The sequence below is a fragment of the Salvia hispanica genome, chromosome 2 (assembly GCF_029641045.1).
Source record: "Salvia hispanica isolate PSC_SH4W2 chromosome 2, Shi_PSC_v1, whole genome shotgun sequence".
Lineage (NCBI taxonomy): Eukaryota > Viridiplantae > Streptophyta > Magnoliopsida > Lamiales > Lamiaceae > Salvia > Salvia hispanica.
Genome location: NC_142693.1, coordinates 58698775 through 58716804, shown reverse-complemented (window position 1 = coordinate 58716804; position 18030 = coordinate 58698775). Strand labels below are relative to the sequence as shown.

General features: G+C 39.8%; 1 protein-coding gene across 1 annotated transcript; it reads left to right on the top strand.

Annotated features, from left to right (window-relative positions):
* The first annotated feature begins 15601 nt into the window (after nt 1-15601).
* Nucleotides 15602-17485, top strand: LOC148932784 (protein FAR1-RELATED SEQUENCE 5-like). Its single transcript, XM_089065225.1, has 4 exons — nt 15602-15777; nt 15920-16596; nt 17043-17371; nt 17459-17485. Exons 1-4 carry the CDS (start codon nt 15602-15604, stop codon nt 17483-17485), a joined length of 1209 nt encoding a protein of 402 aa, XP_088921351.1.
* The last annotated feature ends 545 nt before the right edge of the window (nt 17486-18030 follow it).

The following is an 18030-nucleotide window of genomic DNA, read 5'->3' as shown; positions in this document are numbered from 1 at the left end:
TAGAACTTGCATCTGCCCTGAAGGAGTGTTGGAAAATGTTATAGTCAAGGTGCATGATTTTCTATATCCTGCTGATTTTTATGTGATCAAGATGAATGATAATGAGTCTGCTGAGTCCAGTGGAATACTTTTAGGAAGACCATTTTTGCGTACCGCTAAGACCATTATCGATGTCTTTGATGGAACAATTTGCTTGGACTATAACGGGAAAAAGTATACCTTTTAGCATAGATGAGGGGATGAAAAGGCCTTTAGATGTTGAGAATCTCTATGCTATTGATGTTATTAACCCTTTAGTCCAAGAGTATCTTGAGACGAAATTGATACAGGAACAAATCGACAACTCGGAGTTGAGTCATTCGATTGACAGAGAAGTCGTAGGATGGTGTGCAGCAATGAACACAGCGGAATTGACAGATGAGGAACTCACGGAGGCCATTGTGGAATTCTGCAAAAGCCCTGAGTCAGCTAGATCTAAGGGATCGGCTCATGTGGCTAGTCTTGAAAAATATCCTGGGTCTGGGAAGGAGACGTTACCAGAAATTACGGACAAAAATCCCTTGCCCTAGGAGACGAATGGAACAAAAAGGGAGCTAAAGACACTTCCACCAGGCCTCAAGTACGCTTACTTGGAGGAGGATGAGACATTTCCGGTAATAGTCAACAGCAACCTGACCAAGGAGCAAGAGAAGGAGTTATTAGAAGTCATCAAAAGAAACAAGAAAGCAATAGGATGGACTCTCTCAGATTTGGTGGGAATAAGTCCGGACCTTTGTATGCACCACATTCGTTTAGAAGAAGGTGCGAAGGCTCATCGAGATGCACAACGGAAACTGAACCCGAACATGCGAGAGGAGGTCCTAAAGGAGGTGTTAAAATTGCTTGCTCTAGGGATTATCTACTCCATTCCTGACAGTGAGTGGGTCAGTCCTGTCCATATGGTACCAAAAAAATCAGGAATACAAGTTGTTAAGAATGAAAAGAATGAGTTGGTACCCACCAGACTAGTGACAGGATGGAGGATGTGCATCGACTACAGGAAGTTGAACGAAGCCACAAAGAAGGATCATTTTCCCTTTCCTTTCATTGATCAGATGCTGGAAAGACTGGCTGGCAAACAGTACTTTTGTTTCCTTGATGGATACATCGGCTATTTCCAAATATACGTTAATCCAGAGGACCAAGGGAAAACCACATTCACGTGCCCCTTTGGTACATATGCATACCGAAGAATGCCGTTTGGATTGTGTAATGCACCGGGGACTTTCCAACGGTGTATGATGAGCATTTTCTCGGATCTGTTGGAAGTATGCATTGAGATATTCATGGACAATTTCACTGTATATGGGAACTCATTTGATACTTGTTTAGCCAACCTTGATCTAGTGTTACAGAGATGCCAAGAGAAGCATTTAGTGTTGAATTTCGAGAAATGCCACTTCATGGTGACTGAAGGCATTGTCCTGGGTCACGTGGTTTCTGAGAGGGGTATTCAAGTAGACAAAGCAAAGGTGGATGTGATATCAAAATTACCATACCCTACGAACCAAAAAGAGGTGAGAGGCTTCCTAGGCCATGCAGGGTTCTATAGGAGGTTTATCAAGGATTTTGCAAAAATCACGCAACCACTCACTCGGTTGTTACATAATGATGTGGAATTCGTTTTTGACGAAGGATGCGAAAGGCCGTTCCAGTTGCTTAAGGACAGGTTAGTATCAGCACCAATTATCAGGGCACCAGACTGGAGCCATCCTTTCGAGATAATGTGTGATGCGAGCGATTTTGCTGTGGGAGCTGTCATAGGACAGAAAATTGATGGAAAAAGCTATGTGATCTTCTATGCTTCCAAGACGCTGAATCAGGCTCAGAAAAATTATGACACCACGGAGAAGGAAATGTTGGCTGTCGTATACTCGTTTGAAAAATTCCGACCCTATCTCCTTGGGTCAAGGGTTATAGTCTTCACGGACCACGCGGCGATTAAGTACTTGCTGGCTAAGAAAGAGTCTAAGCCGAGATTAATCCGTTGGGTGCTACTCTTGCAGGAGTTTGATTGTGAAGTAAGAGACAAGAGAGGAACGGAGAATAGAGTAGCTGATCACTTGAGCATAATACATCAGGGGGAAACAGAAGAGGCCATACCCGATGCCTTCCCCGAGGAACATTTGTACCTTCTGGAGAAATTTCCTAGACCACCTAATTGGGAAGCAGTTTTGGCTCTGACCGGTCTAAGGGAATCGGATAAGGGGAAGCGCACACTAAATGCAGAACCATGGTTTGCTGATTTAGCCAACTACTTGGTCACGGGAGAGATGCCAAGTTCAGACGAAGTTTCCCGGGCCCAGAGGATGAAGATTAGAAGTGAAGCTAAATATTACTTTTGGGACGATCCTTACCTGTGGAAAATGTGCTCAGATCAAGTGATTAGAAGCTGCATTCCCGAATGGGAACAAAGAGATGTGTTAATTCATTGCCACACGTTAGCATGTGGAGGCCACTTTGGACCAAGGAAGACAACGAGGAAGGTCTTGGACAGCGGTTTTTATTGGCCGACGCTAAATAGGGATGCCTTTGATGTCTGCCAATGTTGCGAGAGGTGCCAGCAGACGGGGGGAATTTCGAGGAGAGACGAGATGCCTCAGGTCCCGGTGATCGTGTGCGAAATTTTTGATGTGTGGGGAATGGACTTTATGGGACCGTTCCCATCGTGTTGTGGGAATACATATATATTGGTTGCAGTGGACTATGTGTCTAAGTGGATAGAAGCTAAGGCCACCATAACATGCGAATCGAAGGAGGTGGCAAAATTTTTGAAGGCCAATATTTTCAATAGATATGGAGTTCCTCGGGCCATCGTTTCGGATCAAGGAACTCATTTCTGTAATCGCACCATCGAGGCTTTGATTAAGAAATATGGTGTTCACCATAGAGTGTCGACTCCATACCATCCTCAGTCTAATGGTCAGGCAAAGATTTCTAATCGCGAGATCAAGGCGATATTGGAGAAAATAGTTAATCCGTCAAGGAAGGACTGAAGCAAGAGGCTCGGAGACGCATTGTGGGCTTACAGAACTGCTTTTAAAACGCCTATTGGAATGTCACCTTACAGACTGGTGTTTGGCAAGATGTGTCACTTATCTGTTGGTATTGAGCACAAGGCGTACTGGGCAGTGAAAGAACTGAATATGAAGCCGATAGCTTGCGAAGAAGAGAGGAAGTTACAATTGCAAGAATTGGAGGAACTTCGGCTGGAGTCATTTGAGTCTGCCATGTGGTACATAGAAAGAACGAAGCTATGGCATGATAAGAATCTCCGGGTCAAGGAACTTCATGTGGGACAGAAAGTGCTCCTTTTCCAGTCCTGGCTCAAGCTAATGCCAGGAAAACTGAAGTCTAAATGGATCGGCCCATATACCATCATCGGCATCCGAGCAAACAGAGCAGTGGAGATTCAGGGAAGTGCTCCGAACTCTGTTCCTTTCCTTGTCAATGGTCATAGAGTGAAAGTCTATAGGGATAATTCCGAGTTGTGTGTTTTGGACGAAGTTCCACTACATGCACTCCCTACTATCGCCTAAACGGACAGGGGGATATTCCCGATGAATTCCTGGGTCAAGGAATAAGTTAACAATTTTGAAAATACAAACTGAACCAGGGAATCTCGGGAATACTTTAAAAAAAAAGTGTGTAAATAGTTTAATTACTTTTCAAACTGAGAAAATCCAAAAATATTTTCGAAGCACCAGACTCCGAAGGGAACCGATATTTTTATACTCTAACCTTGACCTAGGAGTCTGGAACCTTCATTTCTTTTTTTTTTTTTATGTAGAACATGGTCAAGGGAATCAGCTAGAGAAGAATCTGAAGGGAGAAGTCAAGGGAAGCCTGGATGAAGGGGTCAAGGAGGGAAAAAGATATTTTGAAATTCAAAATCTGGCCGATATTTATGGAAGTTGTACGGTTGCTTACATCATGCCTACAACCGCACCATCTTTTCATCAGAAAAGCAACCGTCGTCTTTCTCTCTCCAATAATCCCAAATCGACGAAATCTGATTTACTCTCCCTTCTCTCCACTTTTTCTCTCTCTCTTTCTAGAAACTAAACCCTAACCAAATTCGACCAGTTTTTCTCTCATTTTCAGATCTGCACCGATGGATTCAACCCAATGCACCGGAAGTTCACAGAGCACGGTGTACGACCCAGCCCTGTTGGCGGAATTGACGCAGAAATTGGGGAGCGTCGAGAAAGCAAAAGAAGTGTATGCCCTATTCGCCGCTAGCCTGATGCCGTCTGCGCCGGTCGTACCACCACTGACGATTCCGGCAGACTCGGCTGCACAACAGGCGAATCTTCATGAAGAAGGACCGCAAGATTCTACATCTCAACATGCAGAAACCGCTTCACAGAAGGCGGAGGAAGAGGAGGCAGTACACGAACGGCCGGAGGGTGACGGACCGACGAACGACGAAACCATGGTGGAGACAGAAAGGCAAGAACCTGAGAACCCTAATCTTGAAGCGAGGGAAGTTTGTGAGGGGGAAACCCCTGTTTTAGATGAAATTGTGGATAATGTGATTGAGGGGGAAACCCTTGTTTTAGAGAATGTTGCTAAGGGGGAAACCCCTTTGGAAACTGGGGACGAGACCCCAACTGATTTCAGGGGCGCAACCCCTGAACCCATGGAAGAGGGGGAGAACCCCATTTATATTGAGGGGGCAACCCCGATGTTGGTTGGCGAGGGGGAAACCCCGGAAAAGCTATTGGAAGAAGCAGATCTACTCACGACTGGAGCACCGGAGCCCGAAGGGGGGCTGAAATTGATTGTGGACCTGGTAGGCGACCAGGATGAAGATGAACCGAAGATTGATGAGAGGGAAGAAAGGAGGCGCACCAGGAGGAGCCTCCTCGATGAAGTCGATGACTTAGTTCCTGACGCAGCAGAGGCAGAGGAGCGCCGCTTGGCCAAGGAAAGGGCGAGGAAAGGAAAGGCGGCGGCGACCTCATCTACCCGGTCTAGGAAAGCTCCCTCCGTCCAGGAGGTCGAGGAGACCCTTTCCCCTATAACCGAGGAACCCTCTGTCGAGGAACAAGATGAGCCCATCCCTGAACCCATCTATGACTCTGAAGAAGCTGAAGAAGAACCAATTCCAGCACGTCTGGAAGTCTGGCTGACTAAAGAGTTGTTAGAAGAGATGAGGTAGTTCGACGACCAAAAGAGGATCACAGTGTACAAGGAAAGATGTAGCGCCGGGAAGATGGCCAAGTCAGGGAAGCAGTGCAGCTCGAGGGAGCTTAAAATGATTGCATGTGATAAGGAATTCCGCGCTTGTATCCAATCGATAGGATTTGAGTGGTTATTACAGCACAGCCAGGAGAGGGTGCCAGTTTCTCCACCTTTCGTTTGAAGAACACCACTGATCTCGACGCAGATTCTATAACGTTAAGGCTTTTTAATGAAGAGTATGAGATGAGCATTCGGGAATGGTCTCTGCAGATGGGGTTGTTTACCCAAGCAGAGGATGAAGAGGGGGCGTGGAATGATAGGATGGTTGGAGTGCCGAAGAACACACCCGGTTTCAAGGTGCAAACGGCATGGGAACTGATCACGCACCCCAAGGCGGGGACATTTAAGTCCAGCTACTCTAAGGCCTCCCACATTGAAGACCGGATTCTCCGCTTTGCTCAGACGTTTGTCAGTTACAACTTGATGGGTACCGCGAATTCAGCTCTCACAACTACCGACCTCTACTTCACATGGTGCATGGCGAAAGGTGTAAAAGTGCACCTAGGATATTGGCTGGCGCAGGCATGCCACCAAATGACGAGCAACCCTGCGCGTCATATGTACACCTGCCACCTCATCGGCGCTTACCTCCAGAGGAACATAGAAATGAAAATTGCCAAGACCGCTCCGTTGGTAGTCATGTGCGAACCCCCAGAAGTGTTCAGTGTTGATTATTTTTTCAACAAGGGGTTGCTGCAGACTCACGGCACCAAGACTCTCTTCTACTCGTTGGGAGATAAGGTGAAAGCAGAGCCGGAGGAAGCCGAGGAAGCCATGCCAAGTGAAGAGATTGAAGAGCTACGCAAGGATGTCCAGGACGTGAAGAAGGAAATGCAGTCAATGAGGAGGGAAATGATTAAGGAACTTGGTGGGATCAGGAAGGAGTTGAATGGGAATCGGGAGGAAGTGAAGACCCTGAGGGGCAACATTGCAGATTTGGCGGTGAAGTGCGACAAACAAAATTAGCGAATGACGGAAGCGGTGGAGCTTTCAATGAAAATGTTGAAGTGGATGCAGCAGACGCTCCCCTTGACCCAGTCGAAGGCGACTCCTGGGTCCAGCAGTGAAGTCAAGCAGCCCATTCAGAGCAGTCCCTCCGTCAAGCAATCGCAGCAATCACTCAAGCAATTGATCCCCCCGGTCGTTCCCAAACAAGTTCCAGCCCCATCTAAATCAAAGTCTATAGTAAGGAAGCCAGTACTCGAACAAGCAGCACAGGAGGAGGAAGAGCTGGAGCAGCCAGCAAAGAAGAAAGTAAGAATGACCCGACCCGGAATCCCACCCCAGTCTGGCTCTCGAGGGAGCCAGCCCCAGAAGTGAATCACCATCCCTTGACCAATTAACTTTTATTTTTCATTCTTTTGTTTTTTTTTATTATTTCTGTTACCTATGTATGTTTTATAATTGTTTGTGTCTTCTCCCACTTAGCCCACTGCGTGGTCTAAGTGTGAGAAGTTTGTATTTTCTGTTTTATTGTGCTTTTCTCACACTTAGCCCAATGCTTGGTCTAAGTGTGAGAAGTTTGTGTTTTCTGTTTTCTTGTGTTTTTCTCCCACTTAGCCCAATGCTTGGTCTAAGTGTGAGAAGTTTGTGTTTTCTGTTTTCTTGTGTTTTTCTCCCACTTAGCCCAATACTTGGTCTAAGTGTGAGAAGTTTCTGTTTTTGTAACCTGTTTTGTTGTTTTGCCTTGATCTCTATGTTTCCCCCCTTCACGACGATGGCTTGGGGACAAGCTTGAGTGAAGTGGGAGGGGGAGAGGAGTCAATGCAGTACTTTGTCTGCATGTCAAGAGTCTGTAAGTCTAAGTTTTGTCGCATGAGCCAGTGAATATAATACGGCATGATTCCCTTAGTGAAAGTAATTGAAGATAGGAGACATTCCAACTTAGAAGCTTTTTCCTTAAATAAGCCTAGTTAATCTGAGTGAAGCGAGAACGATGGAGGATGCCTCTACTTACTTAGTTGTGAAGCCCTACTATAATAGTGAGTTATAAGCCTTAAATAACTTCGAGCTAACACATGTTTAAGGGCCGCCACTGAATGCTTAGGGAGAAGAGCTGGGAAGGAGAAAAAAATAGGAAATTGGGTTATGAAGGTATAAGCTGGACGAAGTCCAGGGTAAGGTGTTATAAGCTGGACGAAGTCCAGAAGAGAGGAGGAATGGAGGAATAAGCTGGACGAAGTCCAGGAGAAAAAAAAAATAAAATAAAAAAAGGGGGGAAAAAATATATAAAAGAGGAGGAATAAGCTGTACGAAGTCCAGAGGGAAGTTGTCTAGAAGGCAGGAATGATAATAGCCTGACCCAGGAAGGGAGGAACTCTCATAACCCGACGCTTCAGTGGTGTAGCATTAACTTAAGAGAGAATCGATCCTAACATCCCTGGTGAGGAATGGGTGATCGAGTGAATCCAACAATCGGGTAAGTAAAAGGCTATCTTGACAAGCTGACAGATTGACTAGGTGAAGGAAGGGAAAGGGCCTATTTGGAGGAGTGCAACCTATTGAGTTGACCTTAATCTTGTGGGGACGGATGCCTAAAAGTTGAAGCTAGCTCATGTATATGTGTTTATGTGTTTGTATATTTTTCTTAAACTTTTTAAGTTTTTAATTGTGTCTAGGTCTAGGAGTCGGTCAGGAGATAACCTTGCTTGAAATTCGCCTTATTCTTTTTCTTTTCTTGTCTTTATACTTGAGGACAAGTATGGTTTAAGTGTGAGCAGTTTGATAAGGCTAATTTCATGCATTGGTTATATGATGAAAAGCGTTATAATTTGCTGGGTCTAACACGTTTCCTGAGCCAGGTGTGTGAAAAAACATCGCTAGATCGAGGAAATGCTGAAGGAGATGGTCTAGCAAAGGAATGAAGTGAAGTGAGCAGAATTTAAAAGAAAAGAAGGCATGACGGAGGGAGTCAGTAGCTGAGGGCAACAAAGTCTATCTATACCTCGTTGGGCCCCACTCCAACGCCTATATATAGAAGAGCATGCAACGCACATCATATCACTTTTTTCACTGTCTTTTAGCTCACACACATAACACACACTTGGGAATGGGAGATCTGGGGTAGTTCGGGTTACGAAGGGTTCATTTCTTTAGAAGTTTCTCAGTTGCAACACCGTCCGCGTATGGACGAAGATACAATCTCTTTTAATTTCGTTTGTTTTGCACTTTTGCTGTCGAACTTCACTTTTGGGAGTCGACTTGGCTGTTGATTATACTCATTATCTTTTCTCTTTTGTTGATTGTGTTTAGTTGTGATATTTTGAGTTGATTTACGTAGATCTCGCTGCGGTGAGTTTATTTTAAAAGTATTATGTCGATCTCTGTTTTATTTTGATGTTGTGGTGTTTGATCTGAGAATTCTGTGATAGATCTATGGTTTATTGACTGATTGGAGGTTATTGTTCAAATCTGAGGTGATGAAGTGTTTCTGTTGGTTGGAGTTTGTGTCGGACGCTTGGATCCGGAGTGGATTTAGCGTCTGAGGTTGGATCCGAAGTGAGAAAAGGAAATTGTTAGATGGATTTGAGTTTTCTTCTTGTTTCCTGTTTTACTTCGTCTAGCATCTGCAGATCTGTTTAGTTCTTCGTTGTTATGCATCAATTTGATTTAGATTTAGTTTGCTCTGCTCTGATTTCGTTCATGTTGATTTTCTTATGAGTTTTTACACAATTTGGTTGAAGAAGATGATGTCGCTATTAGTTAGTACCCGAGTTAGTTATTCTGCCAGCTTTTCGTCCGTACCCTGCTTTTTCAGTCATGGTCCCCACAGTCAGTTTGTTTCCTAGGTCTAGGTAATTAGAGTAGTTTTCTTAGATCTGGTGATTGAGCAGTTAATTTTCTTGCAACGTTCTCTTGTTATTTCGCCTAAGTCTAGCTATTAGCATAGGAGTTTTAGGATTCCCAAGTCAAGTTTAATTTGTTTTCCTCAACCCAAGAAAAATGCGTGGCAACAGCCAACACCAAAAAACAAATCCAAATCCTTGAACATGATTATTACGCATCCTTCTCTATGGGATCGATTCCTAATTCCCTATACTAGGTTTAGTAAAGTGGTTGAGGGTTTTTTGAAAGAAGTTCTGTGTGTCCGACGACCAGGATTTCCTACGACCAACGAGTTCCTAGACCGCGTGATCTAGTGGATTCGCTGGACCGAGGGAACCTGTTTATTTCCTTCTGTGTGCACACGTAACGCACGAAAATACGTACTTTCAACAAACAGTTTTGGATGCTTATAAGGATATTGACATAGATTGATTTCATGGAAAGTGGTCTAGTTGCTAAGTCAGTAGCAACTGAGGTCATTGTTTACAACGCCAACAAGGTAAGCCTGTGCAAAGTCATAGATAATTTGAAGATTGTTATTAATATGATGAAGCTAATGTGTTACAATTGATTTATTTATTGAAAACAATAGATCAAAAATTTGAAGGGTCAGATGAAGGTACGTACTAGAAATGAGAAAACTGTTTCTCATGCATTGAGATCTCCATTCAATAAACGACCAGTTAAGATTACAAACAAACTCAGTAAGGATGAGAAAGAATCATATTACTGGATTCTTTCAACACATGAAACAGAAAAGTATGATTTCTAAATTGTTTTCTAATAGTGTTTCACATTATTTTTACTAGTTAGTGAAAATTCCAACATGTATTTAAAATTATGCAGATTTGTACTTGTTTATGACGATGACGTTGTAAAAGTTACAAAGATGAAAATGTGTTCCTTGATACCTCGGAAATTAATTGTGGTTGGCGTTGTAGATGCATGGGCTTCCAACCTCAACAACATGGAAATTGCATTCGCCATGTGCGTGCTCGAAGCGATAAAGTGATCTCTTATTCGCTTAGCTCTGTGCATGCTTGGTGCGCCCCCTTCTCTCCCGTTCAATCCTTCCAGGCGCCTCTTTTCATTATAGCATGAAAAAATTGAAAATTACAAATTAATCATCAATTTTCAATTGCATTATTTTATCCTTCTATCTCTGAATTAGAATCTATATAAAAAATAGTGCTTCCTTGATTTTGTCTCACAAAAACAAAAACTTATATCTACAATTTGGTTACTAGAATATTAATGTGGCTGCGGAAATACAGTCTGTTTTGGATGCTTATAAGGATATTGACATAGATTGATTTCATGGAAAGTGGTCTAGTTGCTAAGTCAGTGGAAACTAAGGTAATTGTTTACAACGCCAACAAGTTAAGCCTGTGAAAATTCATAGATAATTTGAAGTTTGTTCTTAATATAATGAATCTAATGTGTTACAATTGATTTATTTATTGAAAACAATAGATCAAAAATTTGAAGGGTCGGATGGAGGTACGTACTAGAAATGAGAAAACTGTTTCACATGCATTGAGATCTCCAATCAATGAACGACCAGTTAAGATTACAAACAAGCTCAGTAAGGATGAGTAAGAATCATACTACTGGATTCTTTCAACACATGAAACAGACAAGTATGATTTCTAAATTATTTTCTAATAGTGTATCACATTATTTTTACTAGTATGTGAAAATTCCAACATGTATTAAAAAATGTGCAGATTTGTACTTGTTTATGACGATGACGTTGTAAAAGTTACAAAGATGGAAATGTGTTCCTTGATCCCTCGGAAATTAATTGTAGTTGGCGTTGTAGATGCATGTGCTTTCTACCTCAACATGGAAGAATTCCGATCACCGTACTCATCAAGACAACTATTTTTCACCACCTACTCATTTGTAAATACAAATTATTTAAATGAAATAAGATTAATTGTTGTGAAGATCCTAACTATCGTAATATACAGTCGTACACCATTGTGACAAAGTCTCAATCCATGGATGTTAACAAAATAATTGCAAACTTCGGCAAAACAACTTGGACAGAGAGGTGAAGGAAATACCGAATTTCAAATGGGAAGATATGGAAACGGTACAAGCATCATTCTGCTGCATCTTAATTTTTTATGAAGTAGTAATTTGATAAAAGTAATAAAACGGTAAAATGAAGTAATAAAACATGATAATGAAGTAATAGACTCTAAATATGAACTATCTATTTACTGTGTTGTATGGGTTTAGGGTTTTAGGAATAAACTCAGCTGCTGTGTTGTTTTATATTTTTCAGATTTTTGATAGTACTTCATTCTCACAGTTTATTACTTCATTTGTGTGGTATGTAACTTCATTATATAGGTCTTCTTCCCCAGTGCAAATGAACATTATTATGGTATTTGCTTTTGCTTCAAAAGAAGTGGAATTGCTTTATTAGATAATTCTGAAAATGGTGATGACAATCATCTCACAACCAATTATGGTGACATTTCAGAGACGCGGGTTTGTATTCTTCTCATATGATTGAATTTTATTATACTTACATATGAACTTGATACACAACTAAAAATAACATATATTTGTTTTATACATGCATGGATCATATTTTTATCACTTCCTCACCCATACTGGTCTTCACACAAGTGAAAGACAATATGCAATGCTAAAATACAAAGATTCAAAATGCCATGGAGAACTTCTGATAATGTTGAAGACCGTGGAGTATTTCTAATGCGCCACATGGAAACATACAAGGGTGAGCGCGAAAGTTGTTGGAACTGTGGCTTAAAAAAATCAAGTTTGGGTGTGCTCAACTCCAGAGCTTGAGGGCCAAATATTGCTCAGCGTTGAAATTAGCAGATAACAGCCTTGAAAGCTTCAACAACAAAAACGTTACAGCTATCATAGAGATAAAAACGTTACAGCTATCATAGAGATAGAACCATATGGTTTTCAAATGATTTGTAACTGGTTGATCCTCTGATATTTAGTAATACAATGAAAAATCAGATCTTGGCGAGGGCCGTGGGCATTTTATTATTCCAATAGCGTTTTCGGGATGTAGTTAAGATAATGTGAAGATAGGATTTTGATCTACATATGTAGTACTATCAGTTATGGAAATTGAATAAATTGTTGTCATCTAAAGTTTATATTTGACCTCAAATGTTTGTTCAAAATAAGATTTTATATATTCAAATGAAAATGCAATATTTTTCCTTTTCGATAGATTATAATGGTCGCAGAATTATTCCTTAATTGTAAATTTAACACAGATACTATAAATTATTCCGATATGCAATCTCAACTAAAGAAAATAAGGATTAGCCACTATTAATTAGGTTTGGTAGTTTTCATCCTTCATATTTATATATTCAAGGTTCAAGCTATACGCAGAATTATGATTTTTTTCACTACTGTCTGGTATTGATAAATGATAAGTATTATAAAGAAATAGAAAACTTTTATTAAAAATTTACACCAAATCAGAAAAATAGAAAAATAAATCCAATGGAGATCATTTATAGGTAGCGGAACCACCCAAATTGTATCTAGTAACAAAATTATTGATTAGGATATTAAAATTAGTAAGTACCAATGGATCTGAGTCATTCGTCTCAAACATTACATGAAATACATATAATAATGAATGATACTCATACAAGGAACTTAACTTTAAAAAAAAAAAATATGATTAGAAACTTAGAATTACTCGCCAACACAATTAATAAAATATTCTGGGCTTCCAAATGATAACGCTTTCACTGGGCTAAGGATTTACTATTATTTGTGAAATGAAATCTCAGAAGCACACCATTAGTCAACCGAAAAATATGGGTGATGAAACAAACAGATAAAATTGTATTTTGAATATTTATAAGAAAAATATCAATTATCTCATCGTATCATCTCTAATGATTATATGACGAGGATTAAGCGTATAACAGTTTAAAATATTCGAATATAATAAATACATCAGAAAAATATGAAAGTTATAAAAACCAAGCGAGCCCTGATTCTCACATACTCTCTTCTGCCGCCAACTCTTTCTTATCATCAAAGAATTTGCAGATTTATAGAATCCCACTCCCACATTAGTATATTCTTTCTCAACTATCCCTCCGCCTAATGGAGGAGGAGACGCCCGAGGATGTAGAAGAATATCAACCTATTTTCCCAAAAGTACATTTTGGTGGAATGATGGTTGGATCATCTTATCACTTTGTAATCGCTATTCACTTGTTGGAATGGGCGGCATTGGAAATAAATAAACATTGGAAAGACCCCTCTTGCCACGCAAGCCATGTTCGAAGAAGATAAACGGTAATATTGTTATTGAATCTTGAGATGAAGCATGACTTTTTATCATTGCAACTTTATCTGTACTCATATTACATGGTTATTATATAAAATTTGCATTTTTTAAATTCTGTATTAAGTTAGTAGGGTATTATATTTCATTATATATTTATGTCAGTTAAAATTTCCATTATATGCAAATCCATCTTTAGTGTAACCATTGAATCTTGTTTTTGATGGATTATAGATGAGATGGTATTGTGTAATTTTCCATCATTCATCACATACTGAATTTAAACCGAGGGGCATATAGTGTAAGAATATTTATATTCTTATGGGACCTATGTATATATTGGCTTAAAATTAAAGTTTAAGTTCATAATATCAAAATTTAAAAGGTATTCTAATATTAAAGACTACACAGTAATATATCGGTTTCTAATAAAGAATTAGAATCGAGTGTATTGATAACCCTCCTCTCTTGCCTCTAATTATGATACTACGTATATATATAGAGATGTATTCATATCATTTTTCTATGTTTTGTTCAATTGTTCAACTGAATCCCGACTATTCAATTTCAAGATCTGATGGCCCAAAATAATGCCACATGGAATTAATTAAAATGTTATAAAAATTCGAGCAGGGCCTTTTAGGAATACACAATGGAGTTAGTTATGGTAACTTGCTTGATTTTCTCTATCAATACATCACAACGGTTTTTGTTATGGAATTAGACGAAATCTTTCTTCTCTCTCCAAACTGAAATCTTTTCTTTTCCGTTGAATATATTCTCCGACACCTCTCTTGAAGATTCGAGTTGTGAATGCATCGTTAAGTTGGAGAAATTCGTGAATTACAAGAATCGAAAAAGTTGGACCATTTGTGAATTTTTTTCTTGCTCTCCAATAATGGAAGAAGGTAATTTAATTTGTTCCTGTTTTGAGTATTAAACGTTGTTGTAATCTTAAAAAAAAAACGATTTCAGCAGTATTCCTTCATCTGACTCTTTTGCAATCCCTGGCATCCCTTCATCTTACTCTTTTGCAATCCTTGGCGCTAGTTTAATTTATTCCCGTAGGGTTTAGCAATCCTTGCGGCTAGGGTGTAGTTTGAATTAATTAACTCAACAGTGGCCGAAGTCCTCGAGTTTCAGTCATTGCTGCTAGGGTTTAGATATCATATCTGCTATGGTGTAGTTTTAACTGCCAAACATAATGCACAAATATCTATGTGTAATGTAATTTATCGAATCAATAATGGTCGATGTATGTACTGTAATGTATTTGTTTCAGAGCAGTTTTTGTTGTTATTTTATACGGTAACATTGTCAGTGTTTGAGTTTTTTGCGCAACTTAAATCCTTTCCCCTAGGGTTTATCAATCGTTGGGGCTAGGGTGTTGTATGGAGTAAGTAACACATCTGGCGTCAAAGTTGACGAGTTTTAGTCATTCCTATAGGGTTTAGTTCTCATCTCGGCTAGGGTTTAGTATTATGATGAATAAAATGTACAAATATCTTTGTATAATGTATTTTATCTGATTAGTAATGTACGATCTATGTACTGTAATGTATATGTTTCCTCATATGTTTTTGTTATGATTTTATGCAGTGTTCGTTGTACCTAAATGTTCTCCGGAGTTGAAGCCGGTAGTCGGTCAGTATCGCTAGATTTTGCTTTTGCTTTCTACGATGTGTATGCCGTGCTGTTGGATTTGATACCCGCAAGCAAGGAATAAGGAAGACGGACGGTGTTACTACTTGGTATTATGTTGTATGCAATAGGGAAGGTAGCAAAAAATCAAACGAGGATGACCAATTGAATGCACGTTCTGGTTTTTCTATGAAACGTAAACGCTTATCCAAGCGTTGTGGTTGTAAAGCAAGCATATCATTCAAGTTATTCTCCGAAGGAGGGCTTCCTGGTTATATTATCCAGGAGTTCATCGAGGTTCATAACCATTCTATGGTTGAGTCAGAGCACCAGCAGTTTATGTCACTTAATCGAAAGTTGGATGATGTATATCACCAATTCATTCTTGACTGTTCGAAGGCTAACATAGGGCCCTCACTTACGTTCAAGGTGTTGAAGGAAATTCTTGGTGGATTTGATCTTGTTGATTGCAATGTTAGGGATATCAGGATTGCTTCTTGAGACATCAAAGCATACACACATGGTATCGACGTACAAATGGTGTTGGATGATATGGCTAGGAAGAAGGAATTGTCCGAGGCATTCACATATCAATATGAGGTTAATGATAGTAACCAGTTGGTTGCTCTGTTTTGGTGTGATGGTTTGATGAAGAGGAATTACCATATGTTTGGTGATATTGTGGCGTTTGACTCTACCTATAACACAAACAGGTTTACATTATTTACTCATAAACCTGCATTACATACGGTTACATTACAGCAGTTGGATTTGTACATTACTCTCTGCATTACTACGCATCTCTTATACATTAGTCATTGCTAATGATGCATTTTATGTGCTTTTGATACGTAGGTATTGTATGATCTTCATGCCATTCACGGGAAAGGATAACCATGGAAGACCAGTAACTTTTGCTGCTGGTTTGGTGTGCAACGAGAAAACAGGTGCTTTTGCTTGGCTATTCAAACATTTCGTTGAATGCATGGGTGTTGCTCCAAAGATGATCGTAATAGATCAAGATTTGGGGATGAGATCAACTATTGAAGAGATTATTGCCGGGACTCGCCACAGATGGTGTATGTGGCACACTATGCATAAGTTGGCCTCCAAAGTTCCAGGCAGGTTACTGAGGGACGAAGATTTCAAAAAAGAATTCAATGCCTGTGTCCTGTCGGACCTGCTTGAACCCGACGAGTTCGAAGAAGAGTGGAATGGAGTAGTGGAACGTTATGGCCTGGAAGACATTGGTTGGTTCAACACATTGTACGACTATCGGCAAGTCTGGTTACCTGCGTATTTTAGTGATTTCTCACTTGGGTCGATGATTAGGACTACCTCGATATCTGATTCGGAGAATAACTTCTATAAAAACTTTTTGAAGCTACGCGCCAACATTGCCAAATTCTACTTTAGTTTCAACAATGCTCTGGAATTTCAGCGCAATAGTAGAACAAAGTTGGACTACCATGATTCAACTGCCTGCCTAGATTGGCCACTACCTTGCCGTTTGAGGAACATGCTTCGACGATGTACACAGACAATATGTTCAAGAAAATACAAGAGGAAATTGTTGAGGGTAATGATAGATGCCGCGTGTTGGGCTTTTCGTCTACAGATATGGTTGACACCTACAAACTTAGAGACAACAATCGCAATTCGTACTCTGTGAGACACGATAAGACTGACGAGTCATACTCGTGCGATTGCAAACTGTTCAGTAGGCAGGGATATCTGTGCAACCATATATTTTTTTTGTTCAGGAACAATGAAGTGAAAAAAATTCTGGATAAATACTGCGCAAGTAGATGGATGTAGACCTCGTTAGCCAAAGCTGTCCATGGTCAGTTTGATCACACTTTACCAACCAAGTCCATCGTTGATGAAAGGCAAAGAGTCTCAAAGTAAGGGATTTCGCTGGTCTATGGTTTTCTTCGTCGATTTGAGACGGACATTGATGTGCTTCATGCATTTGTAGGTGGACTGGAAGAACTTGGTAATTCTCTTCAAGCTGGAACTCCTACAACGTCAGCCTCTGAAAAGAGGCGAATGATTGAACAGTTTTATGGAATGGAAAGGCCTGAAGTCGTACAGGTCCATCCTCCGGATGTTGTGAACATAAAGGGCCACGCTAGCAGCTCAGCTAGCCGTCTGATTTCGAAGAGAGAAAATGCTATAAAGGATGCTACTAGGCCCCTTCGACGTTGTAAGGCTTGCGACGAGATGGGTCATCATGACTCTCAAAACTGTCCAATGTTTAAAGAGATGGAGAACGAGAAAAAGAGCTGCGGAAGGGAAAGAGGAAATGTTGATTTATTTTTGCAAACTACGTTATTAGTTTTAATTTTCCCATTGTCTTTATTATTCATTACATTCCATTAGCTTGGGTTTCAGATTAGTTTCGAACACTGCAGTTTATGAAAGGTTTTAACACATATTACATTATTACTCACTTATAGTACATTATACTCACTAAAGCCACATTATTAACTATTTGCCATTACACTTCTGTTATTATATAGTATATTCACTTTAATAAACACTCATGTTATTGAAACTACATTATTCTATCAATTATGCACATTATTATTATTGAAACTACATTATTCTATCAATTATGCACATTATTATTCCCTTATACTACATTATTAATCAATTACATTACATTATTAACCATTAATTATTTTCAATTACATTATTAGATGAAACGTGTACATTATTATTCCCTTATCCTTCATTATGAAGATTTGTTTACATTATTATATCAAATCTGTACATTAGTCTTCCCTTATCCTAAATTATGAATATTTGGTTACATTATTTAAGTCACATTATACCTCGAATGACCGAATGTATCTACCAAAATTCCAGGTACAATAATAAACAGAATACTTTTAGAGTTGATGCTCTCATAAATTAATAACAAAACGTGAATCCAAATCACAAACTTTTACCAAAGTTGCTTT